Source organism: Vulpes lagopus, chromosome 3, assembly GCF_018345385.1.
Source record: "Vulpes lagopus strain Blue_001 chromosome 3, ASM1834538v1, whole genome shotgun sequence".
Lineage (NCBI taxonomy): Eukaryota > Metazoa > Chordata > Mammalia > Carnivora > Canidae > Vulpes > Vulpes lagopus.
In genome coordinates, this window is record NC_054826.1 from 20,058,259 (window position 1) to 20,080,997 (window position 22,739).

The 22,739-nt window shown below is 38.7% G+C and overlaps 1 protein-coding gene across 4 annotated transcripts in view; it reads right to left on the reverse strand.

The window, feature by feature from the left end:
* Positions 1–1,018: 1,018 nt before the first annotated feature.
* Positions 1,019–22,739, reverse strand: part of C6 (complement C6) — a 94,272-nt gene continuing 72,551 nt past the window's right edge. For all 4 annotated transcript variants that reach the window (XM_041749525.1, XM_041749526.1, XM_041749529.1 and 1 more), the window contains 8 exons: positions 21,405–21,630; positions 20,359–20,530; positions 19,947–20,058; positions 16,441–16,573; positions 15,311–15,499; positions 9,314–9,404; positions 6,711–6,952; positions 1,019–1,581 (listed from right to left, as the gene is read on the reverse strand). In XM_041749525.1, coding sequence (XP_041605459.1) covers positions 1,400–1,581; positions 6,711–6,952; positions 9,314–9,404; positions 15,311–15,499; positions 16,441–16,573; positions 19,947–20,058; positions 20,359–20,530; positions 21,405–21,630 — 1,347 coding nt within the window. In that variant the 3' untranslated portion in view covers positions 1,019–1,399. The remainder of the gene's footprint in view (positions 1,582–6,710; positions 6,953–9,313; positions 9,405–15,310; positions 15,500–16,440; positions 16,574–19,946; positions 20,059–20,358; positions 20,531–21,404; positions 21,631–22,739) is intronic.

The following is a 22,739-nucleotide window of genomic DNA, read 5'->3' on the forward strand; positions in this document are numbered from 1 at the left end:
CTTTCTTCAGCCTCCTCCTCACTCAGAGGAGGGAAAGGACTTAGCAGGGGTAGTAGGACTCTCTCTATGAACACTGTATTCACCTGGATGCAGATTTCCATGGCCTCCTTCCCACCTCTCCTGCCCCCCTCCCCTCTCCAGGAAAGGTATGGGGCAGGTGTGAGAGCTGGGGAGAGTGGCTCCAACTCAATCCAGAGGAAATGTTCTTGATTCAGTTGTTAGTGGCTTTCCGTAGAACATGGGAGTATTAAATGCCTCTTTGCCCTCATATTTGATTTACTAACTGATCTCAAAACCTTAGCCAGCCGATCTCCAAGCCTATTAGTGGAAGATTTACTTCCTCTAAAACTCAATGGGATTCCTACCTAGTAGAAGGTGGCCATATCTCTTCCTCCTCACTCTTTGTCTTGGGGGTGCTGAAGGCATGATGCTGACAAGGTGGCCTGCATCATTGTGAGACGTGGCAGGGGGTGGCATGACAGGAGAAGATGGTTACTGACTCCTGGGAAAAGAAAAGGTCCCACTCAATTGCCATTACACCAGGAAAATGTTTCTAGTCCGAGGTTTTTTTTTTTTTCCTTCCTCGAACTTGTCCTTTGATATTGCAAGATGTTTTAGATTTTGTTAACATGATGAATGAGATGGAAGGAGAGTGACATTTAATGTGTCGGGTCTAATGAGGGTGCTGCAAGTGGCTGTTCTTCATGGAGTATTTTCTGGCATAAGATGATAGGACTCAAAAAAAAAAAAAAAAAGATGATAGGACTCACCTTTCCTTGCATTATTTTCTCCATAGTAATTATCCTCATCAAACATGCTATATATTTTATATGCTTATTTTATTTTTTTATGCCTTCCTCCACATGAATGTGAGCTTCATGAAGGCAAAGGATTTTGCCTTTTATTCACTGCTAATTCCCACCATCTTAAACAGTACTTGGCACATTGTAGGCATTCAGAATCATCTATTGAATGAGTGCATGAAGGAAGGTTAGGTTTCAAGAATGTCTTTTACAAGTTGTTGTAGGTTTTTGTTTATTGATTAATTGAAGACAATTGTGGCTTTTGTTCTTAATTCTGTTTGTGGAATGCTTAATATTACAGGTTTCATAAGATCCTTAGAAGTCCCATCATTTTAGTGCAATGTGAACAGAAGAATTTACTGGATTTTTTAATTTTTAATTTACTGGATTGATGTGAAAGTTATCGTCTAGGTGTACAGTATAGAACATCATGGGCTGGAACTGGATAGGAAAGGCTGAGGCAGGGGAGGCAGGGTGAAAGTAACACAAAAGAATCTATGTCAATAACCTATGCGTGCACCAGTCTGCTGTTTGTAGCAGAGTCCCCTTTGGTAGGGATTATTTTTGAACAGTAAATCTGTTTATCAGTTATTGTTTTAGGCTGAACACCTTCCAGGATACAGTATATCCACTTTCCTGTTGGCACATCGTATAGCTCCTACTTCACAGATGTTCACTGTTTTCTCACTCATTGATGATCCCATTTTGACGCAGTAGAGTTGGCTTCCACCCTTGAAGCACTGGGGAGGCAACAGGCAGACACATTTGGAAACGGAGGCTGAAATGAGAGGGAGACAGTGTGACTCACCAATGTACTTTGGGGTTTGATTTTACCTAGTTTGTCCCCAAAGCAGCAGGCACTTTGGTGGCAATGAATTAGAAAGCTGGAACAAAGGCAATGACCCAAAAGACCCAACTGTGGTCGAATGGAGTGATCTGGATGGAAGAGACTAGAATGCACCAGTAAGCCAGTAAGATTCAGGAGTTGGGCTGTCCCTGACACCTCCTTCTCAATCAGTGCCCACATCTAATAGGTCAATACATCCCGTCAACCCATCTCCACAATGTCTTCAGTCTGTCCTTACTGTTATTTCTCATCGGCACCATCTGAGGTAACATTTAGTTATCTTCCATTGAGGTATATGATTCAAAATTCATATAAATCTTGCATTCATGAAATTTTAAAAAATGATCACTTGGGATAAACTTACCAAAGCCAAGAATATTAAATAAATTTTGAGTAAAGGGATAGAGGCTTATTTATATACATGCAGTTTTAATCAAAGGTCAAAAATCCTCTATAGTTTGACCTCAAAATCCCTTTGCAACATTGTCATTTCTGCTTTCTCCATTCCAGGTAGGGTAAGTCCCTCTCTGCTTCCCAAACAAGACCTCCACGGTGTTCTAGTTTTTGTCCTCTTGTCCATGCTATCCCCTTCTTCTGCTACACTGATGTGCTCTTTCCTACCTTCCCCTACATGTCCAGCTTCCACAAGTCTTACCTCCTCCAAAAAGTATTTCATAGCCACTTCCCCCCATACCAACTCAACTGTAACTAAAATTTTAACTAAACTTTAATAGTGTAAATTTGCTAGTATTATATCCGACATTTTTATACTTTCTTGTTAGTTAGCTTTTCATATACTTTTTTCCCCCCAAGTTCTAAGGGGTTTGTTTGAGAGTGCATTCATCTCTCTATCCCACTTAGCTCTTAAGGAGGTGCTCAATTAATTCTACTTCATCAACTGATTTCAATTCTGAATTTGGGGGTATAGGTATAAATATTCAAAAAGAAGTGTCTTGACTGATCTGGGATAATTCATGTTGCCAAAATATCTGAGTCAGACTGAGAATCAGTAATGCTGTCATTAAGAAGTAGCTTCTTGGGGATCTCTGGGTGGCTCAGTGGTTTAGCGCCTGCCTTTGGCCCAGGGCGGGATTCTGGAATCTGGGGATTGAGTCCCGTGTCAGGCTCCTGGCATGGAGCCTGCTTCTCTCTCTGCCTGTGTCTCTGCCTCTCTCTCTCTCTCTCTCTCTCTCTCTCTCTCTGTGTGTGTGTGTGTGTGTGTGTGTCTATCATGAATAAATAAATAAATAAATCTTTAAAAAAATAAAAAAATAAAAAAGAAGTAGCTTCTTTTAGGTGGATGGCAGTTCTTTCCCATGTGTCTCAACCAATGGGAGAAAATAGGGAAAGGAAGTAGGAGATACTCATAGGCATGTAGACTTCCTGTCTTTAGTAGAAAACATTTCACGGAAAAGCATGCATTCCCTTGTAAGCCCTGTTGATCAGCTAGAGAAGATTCTAGTTGTGGAAGGTCTTGCTCATTGTTGCCAACAATAGAGTTTGGTGAAGGATGGGAGACTGCTCTGTCTTTGCAGAGGATATCAGTTCCCCAAGCTTGTGGAAAGGCCATGGTCACCATTCTTTTAGGATGGTTATGGTTTAAATGCTCTTAGCAAGATTATTTTTAGACTACCAGCACCAAAAGACCCTTCCCAACACCTCTCACAATGTATCCTCAAGCACTCAATTTTCATGCTACCATCCTTATGAAACACTTCCAGGCCAGAAGATTTTTCTCTCTCTCATAGTTCTTATTACTTACTAGCTTGCATTAAAGTTATTCATGCAATTATCATGAAAAGTTACTCCTTCAGCTACTATGAACAATTTGAAGGTACAAAACTCCTTTATCTTCAGAGTCCTCATCAGACCTTGTGCTGTGACTTCCTCATCTTGGATACTAAGGGGATGTGTGCTAAGTGGATTTTCCCTTTCTATTAGTTGATGGAGGATATTTTTAAAATTTAGGCAAAACAGTCAATGTCCAAAAAAAAAAAAAATAAGGATAAAAATAGGCTCTTTAAGAAGCCATTTGTGTTCTAACTTTTGAAAAGTGAACTTTGTTATTTTGAAGTTTCCATTTTAAACTTTTTCTTATTTCATTTTAGACAGAGAAGGAAAAGAATAGCAAAATACACAATGTAATCAAGAACGCAGTTTAACCAAGGTGACCTTCAATTTAACTCAAAATTAATATCCCAACTTGCCATGAGTGGGTTGGGTACAAACTACATTTTTTAGCTTTCTCTTTCTTCATACAATGCTGTGATTTGTGCATTGACAGTGCTCTACAGTGCTACTGAACAGAATTCTCTGTGACATTGACTTTTGCTCACCAATTAGAGAAGACTGGCACAGGCAGACCATATCTTTAGGGGGAAAAAGGCTTTCAGTATTCTGATTGTGTGCAGAATCAAAGAATATTTTAAATGACTTAAATCTTATTACAAAATGTTCATGTATTAGTTTGACTACCCCAGGACATTCTGCTAACTTGAGCAATATTGGTTAAGTATTCAAACTTTTCAGTGTTCTTCTTTTAGACAAACCTAAACTCCTCAATACTGTGGGATTTAGATACATGCACAGCAAAGAGCTAATGGTAAAGACAGATTTTGATGAAATTGTAAGCTGGAAATTATTTTTTACTCAGACCTTAAAAGAATAATTTGTGGAAAGATAGCAAAAAAAAAATGCATTGCAATAGAGAGTTCCATGAAGATCTTTTCTCTATGACAAATATGGAAGGATCGCAGTTAACACAAACACATTCCCAAATACCTAATCTACCTATTGTAGTATGGACAGGGACCATTTTAATCTCTCTGTTTCCTTTATCTTCAGTGTGTACTTTTGACAGTAATTTTCCTACACTACAAATTTCAAAGAAAAAGTTTATATTTTTAATATGAATTGGTATCCCGTAATACTTTCGGCTCTTTTCTACCACAAATTATTATTTCTAAGAGACATGTCTGTTGGGTGATGGTGTTGATCCAGCAATGAAAAATGAATGGTAGTGTTTAGCTACAAGATGATTTGATACTGATCAAAATTGGGCAATGGATACATCAGGCCCTGGTCTGCTGTCTCTTTTGTGGAATTGCCTAGTTCAGATATGTCACAAAGTTCGGAAGCCTGAGTTGCCACCATCAGATGGCATATGGGCTATGCCACCTGTGTCTACCCTCTGTCATGAATTCAATCCTGCCACCTCCCAAGAGAGCTAGATCTTGATAATCAGCTGTAAGTGGATCAAGAAGGAAGTGGATTTGGGTAATAAGAGCTCTCCTCTTTTCCAGGACTGAATTAAGAGCCAAGGAGAAAAATAAGGATCTGTGTTTGTTTTTGCAAAAGTAAGGTGGTTCTAGCAAAAGTTAGATATAACAGCTCAACAAGTTTCCATTGCATATCTCATGTCTCAATCTAAGATAGTTTTTTAAAGATATGTCATAAGGAAAATCTAGCTTCCTATTTAAGTTCTGCTAAATCCTAATCTTCAGCCCATATTTATGTGTTATATAAAGCTTGGTTGAACTATTTCAGGGTCAAAATTCATCTTAGAGCAAATGCACTCACTGCTGTGAAGTTTCCTCTTCCAAGCAGTTCACAAACAAAATGCCAATAGCTAATTCATTTACCAAAAATAGAAATGTAATACCACTTCTTAAGTATCAAATTGACAGAGAAATAGAGAATTAATAACTCCAAGGTTTGGTGAAGGTATGGAAGGCAGTCTTAATTATACATTGTAGATAGGAATATAATATGGTAGAAACATTTCTGGAAAGAAAGTTGATACACAGTTCCAGCGAAGACTTTATATTTGAAAATAATATTTACCTAGAAATTTCATTTTCTAAGGTACATCCTAAGGAAATAATCTTAGATTAAAGATTTATCTGTGATAGATTTATCTATTATAGCACTGCTTATAATAGCAAAATATTGGGAAAAATCTAAACACTTAACAGAATATTGGTTAAATAAATTACAGAATGTCCATAAAGGCTTTGGCAGACATTGAAAATTACATAGCAGAAAAATATATAATGACATGAAAATAGTTTCATGATACATTAAGTGAAAAACAGCAATATATAAAAAAAGATGTAAAGGATGATACTTTTAAAAAACATTATAATATAATCAGGGCCACCCCTGAGATGTATAAGGCCCTGAGGAAGTATTGTTTTGTTTCTTTTTTTTTTTTTTATGAGATGCTTCTCTACATAATTACAGTCACTCTGAATTAGAGTGTCAATACCATACTAGCAGTCTAATCTCAAGCAATCTTGGCAAAGAATATCCTGCTAGATGGTGGCTCATCACGCTGCTTTCTGGGAATGAAAGTCTAGTTCTGAGTCATGGAGGAATCCACAGGCATGGGTCCCAGAGCTACTTGGAGTATTTGGTTGACCCTATGCATGGTGAGAGAGATGCAGTAGGTCAGAGAATGTTCCACAAAGGAGAAACAGTGCCTGAGCCCATGAGAAACCCTATCTAGGCTCAGAGTATCCTGCCTGATTAACACTGCCAGCTTTGGCTAGTCCCAGGTACTGCTAGAAGACTTAAAAATTGGAAGAAGACGCTTCTGGTAAATAGTATCCACGAGGAACTTAGTCTAGGCTCAGGGCACTCTAGCTATTTTGTCCTAGCCTGTCCCAAATGCCAGAGGAAAATTGAGACAATTTTGCTAAATGTCCTCCAAAGCTAGGGGTGGGGAATGGTGCCTAAAGCATGAAATTGGCACAGATGATTATCTACTGCTGTCTAAGGGGTAGTACTGATTATACATACATAGAATGATAATTAATAAGATTCACCCTTAAAAATGATGAAAGTAGTTATTTCTAATAGTGGGTGGGATATATTTTTTTATTTCTATTTAAATAACTTTATAAAAATTTTTTACAATGTAAAGGAATTATTTTTGATTAAGGAAAGGTTTTTTTTTTTGGTTGTTTTTTGAAAGAGTGTATAAGTGCAAATAAGTTGAACTAGCTGAGCTGAAGGTTATGTGTGAGCATTTCTAGTATGTGGTCACCACTGGAGCTTACCTGAACATTTTTCCCAGTCGTAGCAGGTGTCATAGCCACAAGGTTCTTTCTTTGTGCTATTGGATGAAAGTATTCTCCTTTCAAGACCCCATTCTAACTGTGGACCATCTTGACAGGAACCAATATGTAGAAAATGGAGTTGTTGATTATTTAAACACTTCTCAGCCAAAAACTTACAAGCTGACAAAGTAAAGTAATGGCTGGTGTCTGTATCAAACACACAGAGATCTTCCGAATAATGGCTGCCCAAGAGAGGAAAGCAAACATTTATATATAAAGACTAGAAAAAAGAGATGGCAGGTAGCCAATATAATATGTAAACTTACCACTCAGTTTTCTTCCCCTTAGTACCCAGTGCACCCAGCTTCTCTTCTTTCAGTTCCTCATATCATCTTGCATGCTCTGGGATTCATCTTACTAAAATTTCATCTTAATCTTGGTATTACTCCCAATTGTCTTCAAATCAAAGTCTGAATTCTTAAATTTTGGTAATCAAGATCTTCCACAATTTGGCTCCAATTAACTTTCCTTCCTAGAGTTATTTTCCTTTCTTTCCTAATTCATCACCCGACAATTGTATTGATCATTCGAAAATGATACAATTACTTCTCCTTTGTTAGCATCCCATGCCCTGTTCAACCAGTGTTGCATTGTCTTCTCTGCCTATGTGTGTTCAGTTCAATTCCTGGCTACATTTTGAAGCTAACCTTGATCAACCTAGCCCATAGAGTCTGGACCCCTCAACTCTGTAACACTCATTAATTGCAACACAAGAGTCTTATATCATTAGAGAGCTTTGCAAGTGTGTTTGTACTGTGATTGAGTGCATGAGCTTTTGTTATTCCCTGGGTAACTTTAATCTCCCTAAGTAGGTGGGTCTTTCTCCTAAGAGGTAACCAATGGCCATAGTCCTTTTGTTCCTTGATTACTCTAGATTTGAGTTTCTTCTTGGATGTCAGTTTTAGAGTTTACAATCAGGGTATCAATGTGTAAAATCATCTCTAGGAAGTAAAGGCCACTCTCTATGTGCAGAAAACATAAGCTGTGGGGCCAGTCATTCCTACAAACACCTTCAAAGCTGTGTGAAAGAGAACTGAGGACTAAAGAAAGAGGCTAGAGAGGTAGGGAAGAGCTGAAATGTAGAGAGTTCCAGAGGACAATCTGCATTCTCATGACTTGGTATCGCAAAGATAAAGACAGAAGTTTCTTCCACATTAAGTGGGCAATATGAATGTTGCATGTATTCCCCAGAAGGTCATCTGCTAGATGAGAAGATTCTAGCAGCAGGAAGCTACACGGTGGATCACTTCTGGTGAAGACTGAGGTGGGCAGAGAGGACCACATTTGCACTGAATTATGCCTGTGGAATTATACAGATAAAGACCCTAGAGTGTTCCTAAATAAATAAATAAATCCCTATAACTGTTTGTTTACCTTCAGCACAGAGGAACATGAGAGCGACTTAGAGTCAAAAGTGAAGGATAACAACTGGGCACAGTCTGTTGGCTTCCTATTTTGATGTTAAGTCTTTCTCCCCCTCAGTAATTTGACTCTAACTTTATTCATAGTGCCTATGCATCCAGCCAAAGAACTGCACTTCATAGCCTCTCTTGCAAGCACATGTGGCCATATGAATAAGCAACGGCTAATGAGATGGAAGTGAGTGATGGGTCTTCCAAGAATCCTCCTTAAAAAGAGAGAAAAATGTCCATTTTTTGGTCCTCTTGCTCCCTGCTCCTGCAGAGCAATCTCGGACCATGCAAGAACTTTAAGGATGGCAGAACAAGAGCAGGAATGAGCCTCAGTCCTATCTGCCATGAGAGAGGTGCTGTTCTAGCCCAGATTGCCTACCTCTGCATTCATTTTGTGAGATATAGAAATTAAATGTTACCTTCAGCAACACTGTTTTGAATTAAATTCAACTGAATATAGCCCTTAAATTAAGAAGCACCCTCGACTTTTCTCAATTTGTTCATGTAAAGAGAAGGCAGTTTGGGGTGTCTGTCTGGCTCAGTTAGAAGAGCATGTGACTCTTGATCTCGGGGCTGGGATTTCGAGACCATGTTGGATTTAAAGATTACTTAAAAAAAAAAAGGCAGTTATAATAACAACAAAGAAGAGATAGCCATCTAGTCATGGCAGTCACAAGAGGATGTATCATTCTTCTTCATTCTTTCTACCCCAACATGAAAAAATAAACTGACAAAGGGGTGTGTATATATATGTGAAGTCCATGCTTATACCACTGTCTCTATTCTAAGATTTTGGAGCCACAACCTTGTCCTGCATTTAGGGGGAAGAGGAAGGAAGGCTTTGAGATAATTGAATCTGAAACTAATTATGGACGGAAATAAGTCTTCACAAACAAAACTGAGTTTTGTAATAAACAAATGCCATGCAAACTTAGGGAATGGGGCTGAGAGATAATTAAGAAAGCTTGCTACTCAGTGGGGAAGAAATCAACACAGCACAGGGGGTATCAGTTATGTGAAAAATTAATATGTTCCATGTTTGTGCTTCAAGAAGCCCAGCTCCTCTATCAAGCTAGTTACACTAGAGTGGTTTTCCCATTTTCCAAATACAGTCCGTAGAGTATCTCTCACCTACAGTCTTCTTCTGGTGACATGCAAATGCATTCAGATCCCAACTGTTTTTGTCCTGGTTGACAATGGCCCTGTAATTTTGTCAAAACATCTGAAACAAAAGAAAAGGGGTAAAGAACAGTGCACAGCATGGATTCCAAGTGGTAAGTTTGGATTTAGGAGGAAAGGCAGTGGTGAAAAGTTCTCACTCAGCACCTGCAATTAGAGCACTCATTTTGCATTTTCCAAATATGTTGTCATGAAATATTCCATCTGAAAGGTCCTTTCTAGCTCTCATGAGCTGTCATTTTCCAACCTAAAATTGCTGTTTAGTTCAGAGAGCTGAAGAAAATGGAATTGCTGAAATTTCTATTCATTTGTTCTTCAAATATTTACTGGGCTACTAAGATACTCTCAGCACTGTGTTTGGTTCTGGAAATGGTGGGTTGAGTAAAATTTTACCCAGGTTCTATGCTCACAGAGCCTAGAGTTTTGTGAGGGCAGAGTGACATTAATCAAACACACAAATACAAATAGAATTGCTCATGTTATTTGTGTCATTAAAGAGAAAGCATATAATCAAGAAAATTGACGTCGCAAGGAAGGTTACGAATGGCAAAATGGCAAGAAGAAAGGGAAAGTGTTTACAGCAGAGGAAACATTAGGGTATGGAAGTTCTAAAGAGAGAAGCAAAATAAATAAATAAATAAATAAATAAATAAATAAATAAATAAATAAATAAATAAAATAGAGAGGCAGCATATGATTTTCCTTGAACTGCAAGAAGGCCTGAATGATTTAAGTACAGAAAAACAAGAGCATGAAACAAGATGAGGCCAGAGAGGTGAGTGGGTGTCAGGCTGTCTGGGGTCTTATGGGGCTTCTGAAATATTTTGCCTTTATTTTATAAACAATGAAAATTCTTTGGTGGGTCTTAAGCAGGGGGTCATATGACAAAATCAGGTCTGGATCCTGAAAAAGAAATTAATTCTGGTTGTTGTGTGGAGAATGGATTTGAAAAGGCATGGTGGCCAAGAAAGGTATGGGTAGACAATCAATGGGAGTTCTGGTGAAAGAGGATGGTAATTTGGAGCAAAATGTTGAGTTGGAAATGGAGAGAAGTAGATAAATCAGTGACATATTTAGTAGGTTAAATGGATCAAGCTGCATATTGTGGGTAAGTTATGAGAGCGGCAAAGTATGATTCTTAGGTTTCTGGTTTGCATTAGACAATAGACATTGGTGCCTTAACTGAAATAGAAAATATTGTAAGATGCTTAGTTTTAGGGAAGGGAGGGTAATGACTCAAGAGTTCTCTGAGTATGTTAAATTTGTGGTAACTGTAAGACAAACTAGATCAAAATAGATACATAAAAATGTGGCTATTTGGGTTTGAGCTCAGTGGAGAAGTCTGTGCTAATAATTTAAATTTGTTATAATTCTATGGAGAATCATTGAAGCCATGGGTTTGGGTGAGATTCTCCAGTAGGAAAATGTAGCATAAGGTGAGGAGACAGATATGAGCCTTGAGGAACTCCAACATTTAATGTCCAAGCACAGGCTGGAGGCTGCCAAAAACAGAGAGCAACAGCCAGAGAGGTAGAAGCTAAACAAGATGATATATATATCATATATATGATCATCATCATATATGATATATGATATATATGATATATATGATAGCTCCCAATATATATATAGTCCAATATATATATAGGCAGATGATGTTTTATAGTCCCCCTTGGTTTCAGGATGTACCAGGTATGCAGATGGGTCTGTGTGGCAGGGTATCAGTGCCCTACCCTCAGTTCTGCAATTCCCAGATTGCTAGAACTTTCTTGATCCTTCAGAATGGAACAATCCAGTGCCCAAAATGTTGGCATTTGAGAAGGTCACAGAACTTCTTTGGTTGGTGCCTCATGGCCTTTGTTTTGCAGAGGAAAGAGCTCAGGCTTAATGGAGTTAATACAACTGGGGTCAAATTTCTGGTTCTGTCTACTGCCAATACCTATGTGGTCAGTTTTAAACCTTTTTTCCCCAAAGTGAGTGTTGGAGTCAAGAATCAAATAAAATGACCATGGTCACTCTTAAAAAAAAAAAAGGCTCCCAATATATATATATATATATTGGGAACCATGGGAAGAACACGAAGAGGAAGGTCAACACTGTTGGATGTTGCTAAGAGGTCAAAGGAGATGAGGATCAAAATAATATCTATTATTTTAGAAGTATAGATGTCAGTGACAATGGTGAAAATGTTTCTTTTGGGGTCATGGTTGAATGTCAGATTTTCTTATAAGAATTGATGGAGAAATGCAACTCCTAAATGAAGCAATTTATCCCTGCATGATATTCTAGGTACTAGGATATTATGGTGGGGGGAAAAAAAAGATAAAAAGAATGAAAACAGCGGTGGTCCCTTTTTTGCATGAATGTAAAAGGACACTGTGAAAACAGACATTACTCAAATAATCATAGTAATGGGTTTATACATAAAGGCTGTGATAGGTATTTTGAAATAAGGGAACATGGCTCCAGAGACCAAATAACAAAACCCCAACTGAGAAATATAAGAAAAGATCCAGGAGGAAATGAGACTTGAGCCAAGAATAATGTGTATGTGAACAAGGGGGATTAAAGCAGAGGGAGTAACACTTGGGTGTATTATATGGAAGGGGAAGTCTTGGTTGTCTTGGTTTACATTAACATCCATCCAGAGGACCTCTGGGCTTGTTGAACTGGACTCGTAGCTGACTCCCTGAGCTCACTGTGTGAAACAAACTTTCCAGGACTGAATCTGACTAATCAGGCATCCACAGAACCACAGTGGCTTCCAGAAGCAAGTAATCATCAAAAGGTGACAGTAGGCAGCTATAGCTAGATATTTTGCCACATTAGATAGCAGAACAGGAGATGGAGCCCATGGTTGCTCCTGTTGGCCTACCAGACAGAAGGTTTGATGAGGGAAGAGGTTTATGTTAAAGGCAAAAATAAAGATTTGGTAGGTTTTAAGAATTGGTAGGTTTTCATAGCTGTGAATTTCATAGCATTTCCTATACTCCTACTCTGTCAGGAACCTCATTCCTTCTGGTGAAATCTGGCCCAGGACTTTCCTGGACATGGAGACCTACAGCTGCTGGGTAGGCCTCAGATGCTAAGCTTTTCCAGTGTCATGGGATTGTTTTCTTTGTTTTGCTGTAGAGCTATACCTCTTTGCCTTTTGTAACTAAATCCACACTTAGGTCAGGGAAGGACCCCGAGCTGTACATTGTTTCCAAAGAGAATCAATTCTCAAGCATTTGGCTGATGTGAAGTTGTCATTGATCACATCCGAGGAGTCTGCTCCCTCAGTGTGTCAGGTGGAAGTCAGAACCGGCTGTCAGCTGTCCACACTGCCTGGCAGTTTGTGAAGGACATGGAAATAACACCGTGATCTTTGGAGTGCTGTGGTCAAGGGGATCTTCTGGAAGTGTCAATTTCTCAGAGGAGGAAAAAGTAATAACGGAAACATATGTCATCTCATTTCCTCAGGAAGCCAAACCCTTTTTCACATTAAAAGAATTAGAAATCTTTTCCTAACCAAGGTTGGCCTAAAAGCCTCTTTGTCTCATAGCTCTCCACACATTGAGAGGAAAGAGTGTTCAGTTTTATTGATGATTTTCTCTCTCTTTCTGACTACCCTTATTGATCTTTTTGCCAGTGTTGTTGGAGAGAAAATATATGAGACAGGATGCTTAGTTACTTTACCTAGATATAGAACATTTCATTCTCTCTCGGAGTGGATTAAAATTTAAATTTCTTCTCCAAACACAGAGTCATGGGTCTGTGTGATGTGCCTCTCTGTGTGTGTGTGTGTGTGTGTGTGTGTGTGTGTGTGTGTGTGTGTACAAGTGCTGTTATTTGTATAGAGAAGATGCTACGTAAGATGCCCAGAGGCCATCTGAAGCCTGTGGTTCCCTCTGATATATATGATCAGGAGTCAGGTGAAATCAAGCCACAATATAAACTTGAATTTTCATGATATCTCTTTTTCAATAGCTTCAAGGTTATCTTAATAGGTTAACTTTTGCCCTTTTCTTCCCTCAGTTTGATAGCCTAGAAGAGGACAAAGAAGGCCAGATGGTAATGAGCTTGGGGAATGCTCAGTTCCTGTTGACCCAAACGCCTGACCCTGAGTTTAACTTAGTCTCTCTACACCTCCTGCTTTTGCATAAGCAAAATGCGCCTAATTATAGCTCATCTCAGATACATCTTCCAGTATTCTCTGAATAAAAATGAGACATGCTTTGAAAAAGCCCATGCTGAAAAAGTTGGACGATATGAATTAGTAGAAGCCCTTAATTAGTAGAAGCCCTTAAGTGTCTTCCAAGTAACTGACTTGCCAGACTACTTTCTCCAGCCCCTCTATGGCAGTTGCCTGATGTTGAACTTCCAGGTTTGTGGGTTCCTCTTTTAGAGTAGACAGGTAGACAGTAATGAGTAGGACAGGGATGGAGCAGAAAGGCACCTGTTAGGCATCAAAGAGGAGTAAGGGCACCTGAATCCTAGGCCAATAGCAAGCTGAGGCTATCTGGTATCCCCAGATGTCTTTTTCCCTCATTATAATATCATTCACATTGTTTGGAAAGCTCTTCATCCCTAAAATCACCATGACAGTTCTGATCAATCCAAATAAGAAAAGGAAAGGGGTGGTACCTGGTCCTGGAAAAAAGCAGGCTCCACCAGAAAGGTCCCACCTATCCCAGGGAACATTCCTCCCTTAATTACTCAAAATACAATAAAAGCTTGTAAATAGAAGCAATCCAGGACATTTGCTCACTGGAGTCTGTCCATTCTTCCTCTAAGAGTGTAATTTCGCTTTGATAAACTCTCCTGACCTGCTCATCTGCTCTGTCTGGCCTGTCCTTGAATTCTTGCAATGAGACCAAGAGACCAAGAAGAGACCAAGAGCCTTTTGCAATCTTTTTTGGCAACACACTCTCTCACAGCCTCATGCTTCTGTCCTGACCAGCTGAGCTACAGGTTTATTAGTGTTATTGGTCTCCCAATCTATATATGCCAGTTGTTACTGTAATTGTGTAAATTGATGAAATATAGCAAGTGATAAATAAAGGAGGGAAGGAGTTGTTTTTATAAAAAATTGAGAATTTTGAACAATTATAAGTGATTTGCAAAAATTTTGCATTAAGTAGGGATGAGAATACTGTAAAAGATTATGATTATATATATATATATATATATAAATTTAAAATATTCTCTAGTCAATTTGTTTCAAGGTGCATTTATGTTTTTACCTCTCTTCAAAATAATGGTTCCCAACTCTGCATGCATTCTGGTTAGCTAGCAGAGATTTTAAACAACACCAAATACCAGGCCCTCCCTAGCTCAATGACCTCAGAATTGGGGGAGGGGACCTAGGCAGAGGTGATTTTTTTAAAGAAGTACCCCACCCGGAGTAAAAAAAAAAAATTGTTTTAGGGGAACTGATATGGGATAATGTAGATGATGAATTATGTATTTGTTTTATTTGAGGAAGCAGTCTTGGGACTCAAATCAGAAGACCCTTTAGAAAATAAGAACTTGGTTTTATGTAGAAACTGGTTGAATAATTGTGCATTTCTATATTTGAAGTTAAAACAAAAATGCTTAGGTAATTAAAAAGTAGTATGCATTACCTTTTTATGGTTCTCCGCTTTACCCAAATTTTTAGTTTACCATTAATTCTCATTTTGTTAGATGGGAGAGCTTGTACTCCCTCAAAATATTGAAGCAGTATATTGGAAAAGAAAATAAACCTCACTCTCTAAAATTTGAAGATACCTACTTGACCAATAACTTCTTATTTGCTGCCTGACGTCATCATGACACAGGTTGAAATATAAAACCTAGTCCATATTGGAATCTTCTGCTTTTTCCTCCCAAAACATGCTCAAAAAATAGCACCACTGTGGATGCTATACCACCAATCCTGGAGGGGTACCATCTTAGCAGACCGCAGAATCCTGAGCTGCCACTCACCTTTTTCACAGGTGAGTGAGTTTGAAATGGGAGGTGTCCAGGAATCCTCACTGCATGTGTACCTTGATGGCCCAGCAACAACAAAGCCTTTGGGGCAGGTTAGCTCAATGGATTCTCCAATTCTATATAATCTCTGAAATGGTGAGATCGTCAGAACTTCCTGCACAACAGGCTTGAGGCATTGTGTCTCTGCAGGCAGAAAAACAGTTCATTCAGATTGACTTAGTGGAGCAGAATGCTTGATAAATATAAGCAGATTTTAGGCAACGCAAGAGGTGATTTTAAGGTGACTTACTGCATTGGTGCAGCTTTAATGCCATGTTTTTGATCAGAAAACTAGGGGTGGAGTGTGGGGTAGAGAATCCCAGGCTTCCCCTGAGAGACTCCTCCACTGAGGCACTCTCTTTAGTTCCATTATCTGAGGTTCTCTTGCTAGGGATGTGGCTCCAGAAACTTCCAACTTTCATTACATTATTGGGACTTTTTCCTTTCAAAAATATTTTTCCCCTCTTCTCCTTAGCATTTTTTTTTCCCCAAAGCAAGTCACCACAGTGTGGATGACTCAGAGGTAGATCTAATTGACACTGATCTCAACTCTGCTTCATGGGGCTCCCTATTAACTCTTTGGGGTGCCTACTTGAACCTTCTTGGAATCTTATTTTGACTTTACTGTAGCCTACAAATATAGGGAGCCTACAAATGTCTCCTCTCTTCCTCAGTAAAGGATGTGAATGTGCTACAAGGAGAAAACTGCATTTCACATAAAATCCCATTTCTGATACATAAAGAGTATAAGTATCATCTTCCTGGGACTCATCAATTTGCATTAATTTGCATATCAGGCAAGCAAAAGTCTTTTCCAATGTAGTTCTTGGACTTTCCAGATTTCTTTGTAAGCATATGCTTTATAGTCCTGCATCTATGAGGCTAATATACAGGGGCACCAGAACTGAAATAGGAAGACATTTTGAAATCAAATTTTACCAGATGAATCCTATTTTCTGCTTCACTAAATATTTTCACGAAAAAAATTGTATAATGTAGTGATCTAAAGGTATGATTTTGCTCTAGTTATATGGGGCACGTTCATTCTTTAGAGCAGTCATGCAAAAAGTCTGCCTTGATCTCACTTCTGCATTCCACATCTCCTCGCCTCCAGGTCCTGTCTGGTAAACATCTGAAGTACTGGTATCCAACAGTTTTGAATCCAGTAAAGCATAAAATTTCAACTTCTTCTCCAATTGAGTATAGCTTCTTTTCATTCTAGAATTAAAACAGAAGCCAACAAATTATTGATGCCATGAATGATATCTCTAAGCACCTCGGGGTAGTCCTGGAATCTCTCCATTCCTTCAGTCCTGTATCTTACTCAGTCACAGAGTCCTCTCAATTTCTACTTCTAAACATCTCTCAAAGTTCTTTCCTTTCCTTTGCCATCATCACTGCCTTTGTTCATGGCATTTATGCTCTCTTACGAGGACAACTTTCTAACCAGAAGTTCTTCTAATCTACCTTCCATATTGCTGCTCTAAATTGATTAGATTGATTGATCAATTGATTGATTTTGCTTAAGACTTCCTCCCCACTGGATAAAGCATGGCCTACTACTGCAAAAGTTAAAAACCTATATGCTTACCCTATAGTGGCCATAAAATAAATAAATAATATATTCTACATATGCAGAACATGCATGGATTTGCTGTGGTGGCTAATCGACCATAAATCATTTAGAAGTGTTACTCAAGGGATCCCTGGGTGGTGCAGTGGTTTAGTGCCTGCCTTGGCCCAGGGCGCGATCCTGGAGACCCAGGATCGAGTCCCACATCGGGCTCCCGGTGCATGGAGCCTGCTTCTCTCTCTGCCTATGTCTCTGCCTCTCTCTCTCACTGTGTGCCTATCATAAATAAATAAAAATTTAAAAAAAAAAGTGTTACTCAATTCTTGGTAACCCATTGGTCATTATATATTTTCCCAATTTTGTGTAATTAAAGTGCAACTACTGTCATGTGGGAGTTTACTAAAATCTTCAAGATAAATTGGGTTTCACACTTCTTAGTGTGGAGTATTAGTTTTAACCCATTTTACCATCCTTACCTCTCATCATTTGCTCCTGTAAAATCTACCTCTCACATAACAAAACCATCTACCATTCTTTGAACAAAATATTCTCACTCATGTCTCCATGTCTTTTTCTGGCTATTACCTCTATGCTCCATACCTTCCCTCTACCCTTCTCTCAGGACCTAACTCAAATAGAATTTCCTCTGTGAAAACCTTCTTCACTTTCCCAGCTTCATGAGATGCACCATTCTTTCCGCTCTGGTGGAAACTTGCACAAAGTCCCATTTTTCTAACGTGTACTAGATTGCAGTTCCATTCTTGACCCATGACTGACACATCTGCTACCAGATTTCCTCAGAAATCTTTACAAAGCCTTCATAACTCTGCTGATAGAATGCAAAACACCGTCCTTCTCAGGAGGGGCAGTAATATAACACTCTTTTTCCTTACTGAGCGGAAGAAATGCAAAGAATTGACTAGGAAGTTATACCCTGTGAACTGAAATTGTGTATTTTGAGGGAGGTGAAAAGAAAAAAAGCTTAATTGTCAACTTTTGTTATTATTTAGCCATACGATTCAGCTTGTCTCCTAGAAGACGATTAATTTCCTGAATACAAACAGATTATTCTGCGATTACTTATTATGGATGTGGCTTTGTTTCTAAGGGAAACAGACTAATGAATGAGTAGCATTAATGATTTGGATGATTTATTCAAAGGCTGCACATTTCTTCTTGCATTCTTCCCCAAACAAATTATGTTCTTAAGCTTCTGTTTCTATTAATTTTATGAAGCTGTAACCTGTAAGTGTATGTGGAAAACATCAAGCTTCCACCGACGCATCTACTAGACTGACTGGACAAGGAAACTTTACCTAAAGTCACTGTTCCTTGCCTCCAGGAGTAATAGGTAAATATTTTCCTGTACAATAACATGGTTGCTCTAGCCTAGAATGAGGCATTAGCTACCTCTGTTTGTCTCCCTATTAGTGGTATTTTGCTACTTAGAAATCCAGAAGATACTCATTAGGAAAAAAATCAAAATTGTATTACTTTTGAGTAAAACTACTGTCAGTAGAGATTAAGTTTTTAATAAAGAGCAAAATAGGACAAAAAGTAAATTTATTCATAGGACTGGAAACATATGATCTAATTATAAAGAGTCATTAGAATAATGAATCATTGTTTAAACCCTTTGTGTGCTTTTAAAATTAGAATGTTGATCATTTTAACAGTTTTTGTAAGCAGCTGGCAAAAAGAGGTTAAAAATTCTTTGGGTATCTGGATTTGACAAAATGTAATTTTGAGGATTATGTTCTAGGGCAGAGACTAGAACGTTTCCATGATAAAGGGCCTCCATGGTCTAGTGCAGGTTATACAGTGTTTGTGGCAACTATTCATCTCTGCCATTGTTGCTATCATAGATAATATGTAAATAAACGAGTGTGATTTTATTCCAATGAACCTTTGTTAAAAAAAAAAGAAGGAAAAGAAAAGAAAGGAAAACAGATGGCAGGCCAGATTTGGACTGTAAGCAGCATTTTGCTGATCCCTGTTCTAAAGGATTCATTCTCACAGTGTGGCTCTGAAACTAGCAGCATCAGTATTACCTATGAACTTGTTAGATATGGCAGTTTCCAGGCCCTGCCCAAGACCTGTTGAATGAGACCCAGCAAACTGTGTTTTAACAAGCCCTCTAGTGTGCTGTAGAGTTTGAGAATCTCTGTTCCAAAGACTAAGTGACATTACCTCCCTCCAAAATATTTCCTCCCTTTAAAATCTTTAGGCAGAAGACAAATGAACACAGAAGTTACATTAGCCTGGACTCTGCTCCATCGATATGTATTTGCTGGGACTGTAGAATTGAGGGTTATTGATCTTTGATTGTAAATATGATACAGTTAGAAAAAGATTAAAGGCTTCACTGAGTTTAAGAAAGGTAAAAAAAGAAAAGGTAAAAAAATTTTTTTAAAGGTTAAATTGATTAGGGAGCATGAGTTCTGTGATCACTTCTAAGTATTATACGTCTCTAATTTATACCTAAAGCCACAGACCTGACAAACATATTTAGTTATTTTAAATTATAGAAACATTGTGGCTCAATGAAAAAAGATAAAATTAAAAGTAATTAGAGCTGTATTGGCTACTTAAGAATTCTATAGGTTTCTAACCCAAGGTATTACAGACTCCACACCTCCTGTGACTAGGTTTCTCTCGGATTCGTTTGCTCAGACTCAGAAATAAACAGTCAGATCCTAGGTGCAGATTCTCACAAGTCATCCAAACCTATATTGTGGTCAAGTTCCACTTTCCATTCACATAAGTGGACCCTTAGCTTAGGAATTAGTAGTGCCAAGGAATGCAGGCAATCTGCTGCCTTTGGTCTAACAGCCAGACATCAAGATGTCTCCAGAGAATTCAAGACAGAGGAGTGGTAGAGTGTTTTTAAGTATTAATTTTTAAGTCAACAGAAGATGATTAAACTGGGAAAACAATAACCTTAATTAAAAGAAAATGCATACTTTTTAAGTTCTATCTTCTGGATTCCAAACTTGAAGTGAGGGTCAGGATGCTTACCCGGATAAATCCATTTTCTGGAGAAACTGGCCGAGGACACCCTGAATCAGATTCTATCTCAGGGAGGTCTATTTCTTTTACTTCTTCATCGTCACTGATACATGCTTGTCCACTAAAAGGGAAAAATAAAGAGGTGTATATATATATATATATATATATACACACACATACACACACACATATATATACACATATATATACATTTATAGACATACACACATACACACAATCTATTTACATGCATATGTGTATGCATATATATATATACATATAAAGAGGCAAAATATTCGAGAGCAATGAGTAGCACCAGATCCACCAATACCCCACTAACAAACTGTTAGAATAGGTAAAATTCTGATTATTTCTTTACTTAGCACTAAGAAAATAAATATTCCCCATCATCCATCCTTACTTGTTCTCCATGACTGAAAATGTGCAGTCTTCCTCTTGCCGCTTCTCCCCTTCACAGGGTTTCCCCCCTTGTTGGGGGGCAGGGTTGTTGCATTCTCGGGTTCTTGATCTCTTATAAGTAGCATCACACGTGCTCCAGGAAGACCAGCAGCTCCAGTTCCCATCCACTGCATCTGGAGCACAAGAAGCCCACCCACTCAATCCTGGTGCAGTTGAGAGAGCAGGGGTGTGAAGCCAGGCCAACTTGGTCTGGTCTCTTTGCTTTTTAGCTGGGTGATTCTTTGATGAATAGCACAGGATTATCGTGAGGATTAAAAGAAATTACCTTTGTAAAGGGCCTGACACCTTGCCTGATTTCCCTTTCCCATTCCCACAGCCTGAATAAAATGAATCATTTTTAACTATCAGCGGCATATCACACACATATGTATATGCATACATATATGTATAAATATGAATTTCTTCTGAATAGAGTATGTATCAATTTACTTTTTGAAAGGTAATAGAATTTATTCTTACCCCCATGACACATCCCTTTTTTAAGGAAGATTAGAGGTAGCCATAAACATTACTTAGTCCTGTAGGGAAACTTTGGTGGGGGCTTAATTTATCTCTGACTACAAAGCCTTTGTCATTCTACATTATACTACATATGAGGCTTATAACAACAGTATCATATATTTAATTTTATATTATGGCTCATTATTTTATTTATTTTATGTTACAGGCACTGTACCGCCTATCATATATACATATTTATGTATATATGTAAAATCTTCAGGTACATACTGGCATTGTCCCCGTTTTATGGACGAATGGGTTGAAGCATAGAGGGATTGGGTGACTTTCCCAAGGTTATTCAGCTGGTAGGTTACAGCTGAGCCTCACTCACACCAACGCTGTTTGACTTTAGGGTCTATTTGTTTACAGGTTTCTTTTCCTTGTGAGTTTGCATAAGATGGGTAATAAAAATGTTATTTTGTTTTACTCCACCAACCTTTTGGAGGGGAAAATGGGCCTCCCTTACAGGAAGTCACAGATACTCACTAGATTTATAATCCGGGGAGCGTCTCTCACAGTTGTCTCCGTAGGTGCCACTATGGCATACACACAGACACTCGGTCCCCGAGAGTGTGGGGCGGCCGTTATTAGGGCATGGAGCACACCGGCAAGGGTCAAACTTGGCTGCATACTCTCGAAAAGCCTTTCTGAGGTTGTTCCGTCTTGTCACCGCACAAGGGATGTTTCTCACCAAGTCTGTGATGGGAGCAAGCTAAGAGCAGATGGTAGAGAGATCTGGTCCACCACATCTCTTTGGCATATGTTGCCATCACTGCTCAATTCTCATGGACTGAGAGGAAAGGTCTGGAGAATCCCACACTTCAAAGGGACTGTTACACAAGATAACATGTCTACCTGTTGGACCAATGGAAAAAAAAAACCTTCTCCATGAGGGTAGGGGAGCTTCTTTTCTTTCCCTTCTGGAGTGAGTAGAGCAGCTACCTGCAGGATTAGCTGGCTTCTCTTGTCCCTAATGTAATGTCTCTAGAACTTATCTTCCCTGGAATTCTGCTAGGAGGGAAGCCTCATGGGAGGTGTTGCTTACTTGGACTTACATCACGTTATTCACTAAGCATCAAATGCAAGCCTTAACTCACTGAGAGAGGAGACTGGGAGCCGGGCGACTCCTGCATGCTCTGCCAAAACCTCATTACATTTGATTCAAGCAGAAAAATCCAGAGAGAGTGAAGAGAGGCTTTCTGTGTTCTTTTTTTCCCCCAGGGACAGGATTGGCTTTTGGTAGGACCAGATGAGAAAATATGGAGCAGGAGAAATGAACTTGCCCGTAGGATGAATGAGAAAATTATGGTAACAAATAATGGAGCTAACACAAAATCAGAGCTCATTTTATTAACATTTTAAAACCTCAAAGGAATGACTCTTTAGTGTAGTGTATGTGTCACAGGTGCCCAAATGGGCAGCCAGATTTCGTTTTCCCATCATAGCCTGTAGAGCTCAATGTATCTTCACGTTGCATGTAAATTATTCTGCTTTCATAATGATTGAACTCCTTTATTTAAATGAAATAAGCAGAGTAGCTTCTCTGAGGGCTTTAAAAATGTGCTTATGTTTTAGTCAAAACTAAATGGCATATGACTGATTTGCGGGCAAAGTATTCCACAAATAATAAAAATCACCTTTTTATGTAATCACAACAAATACAGGACAGGTAATTTTAATCAATGGTGATAGAAACAGAGGGCCAAATGGGACTAAGATTCCATTTATCCCACAGAACTATAAATGAAGATTTAGACATGTTCATCGAATAAAAAGTTGCAAGAAAAGTACACAAATCAGAATTATTGTATAGATGAGAAG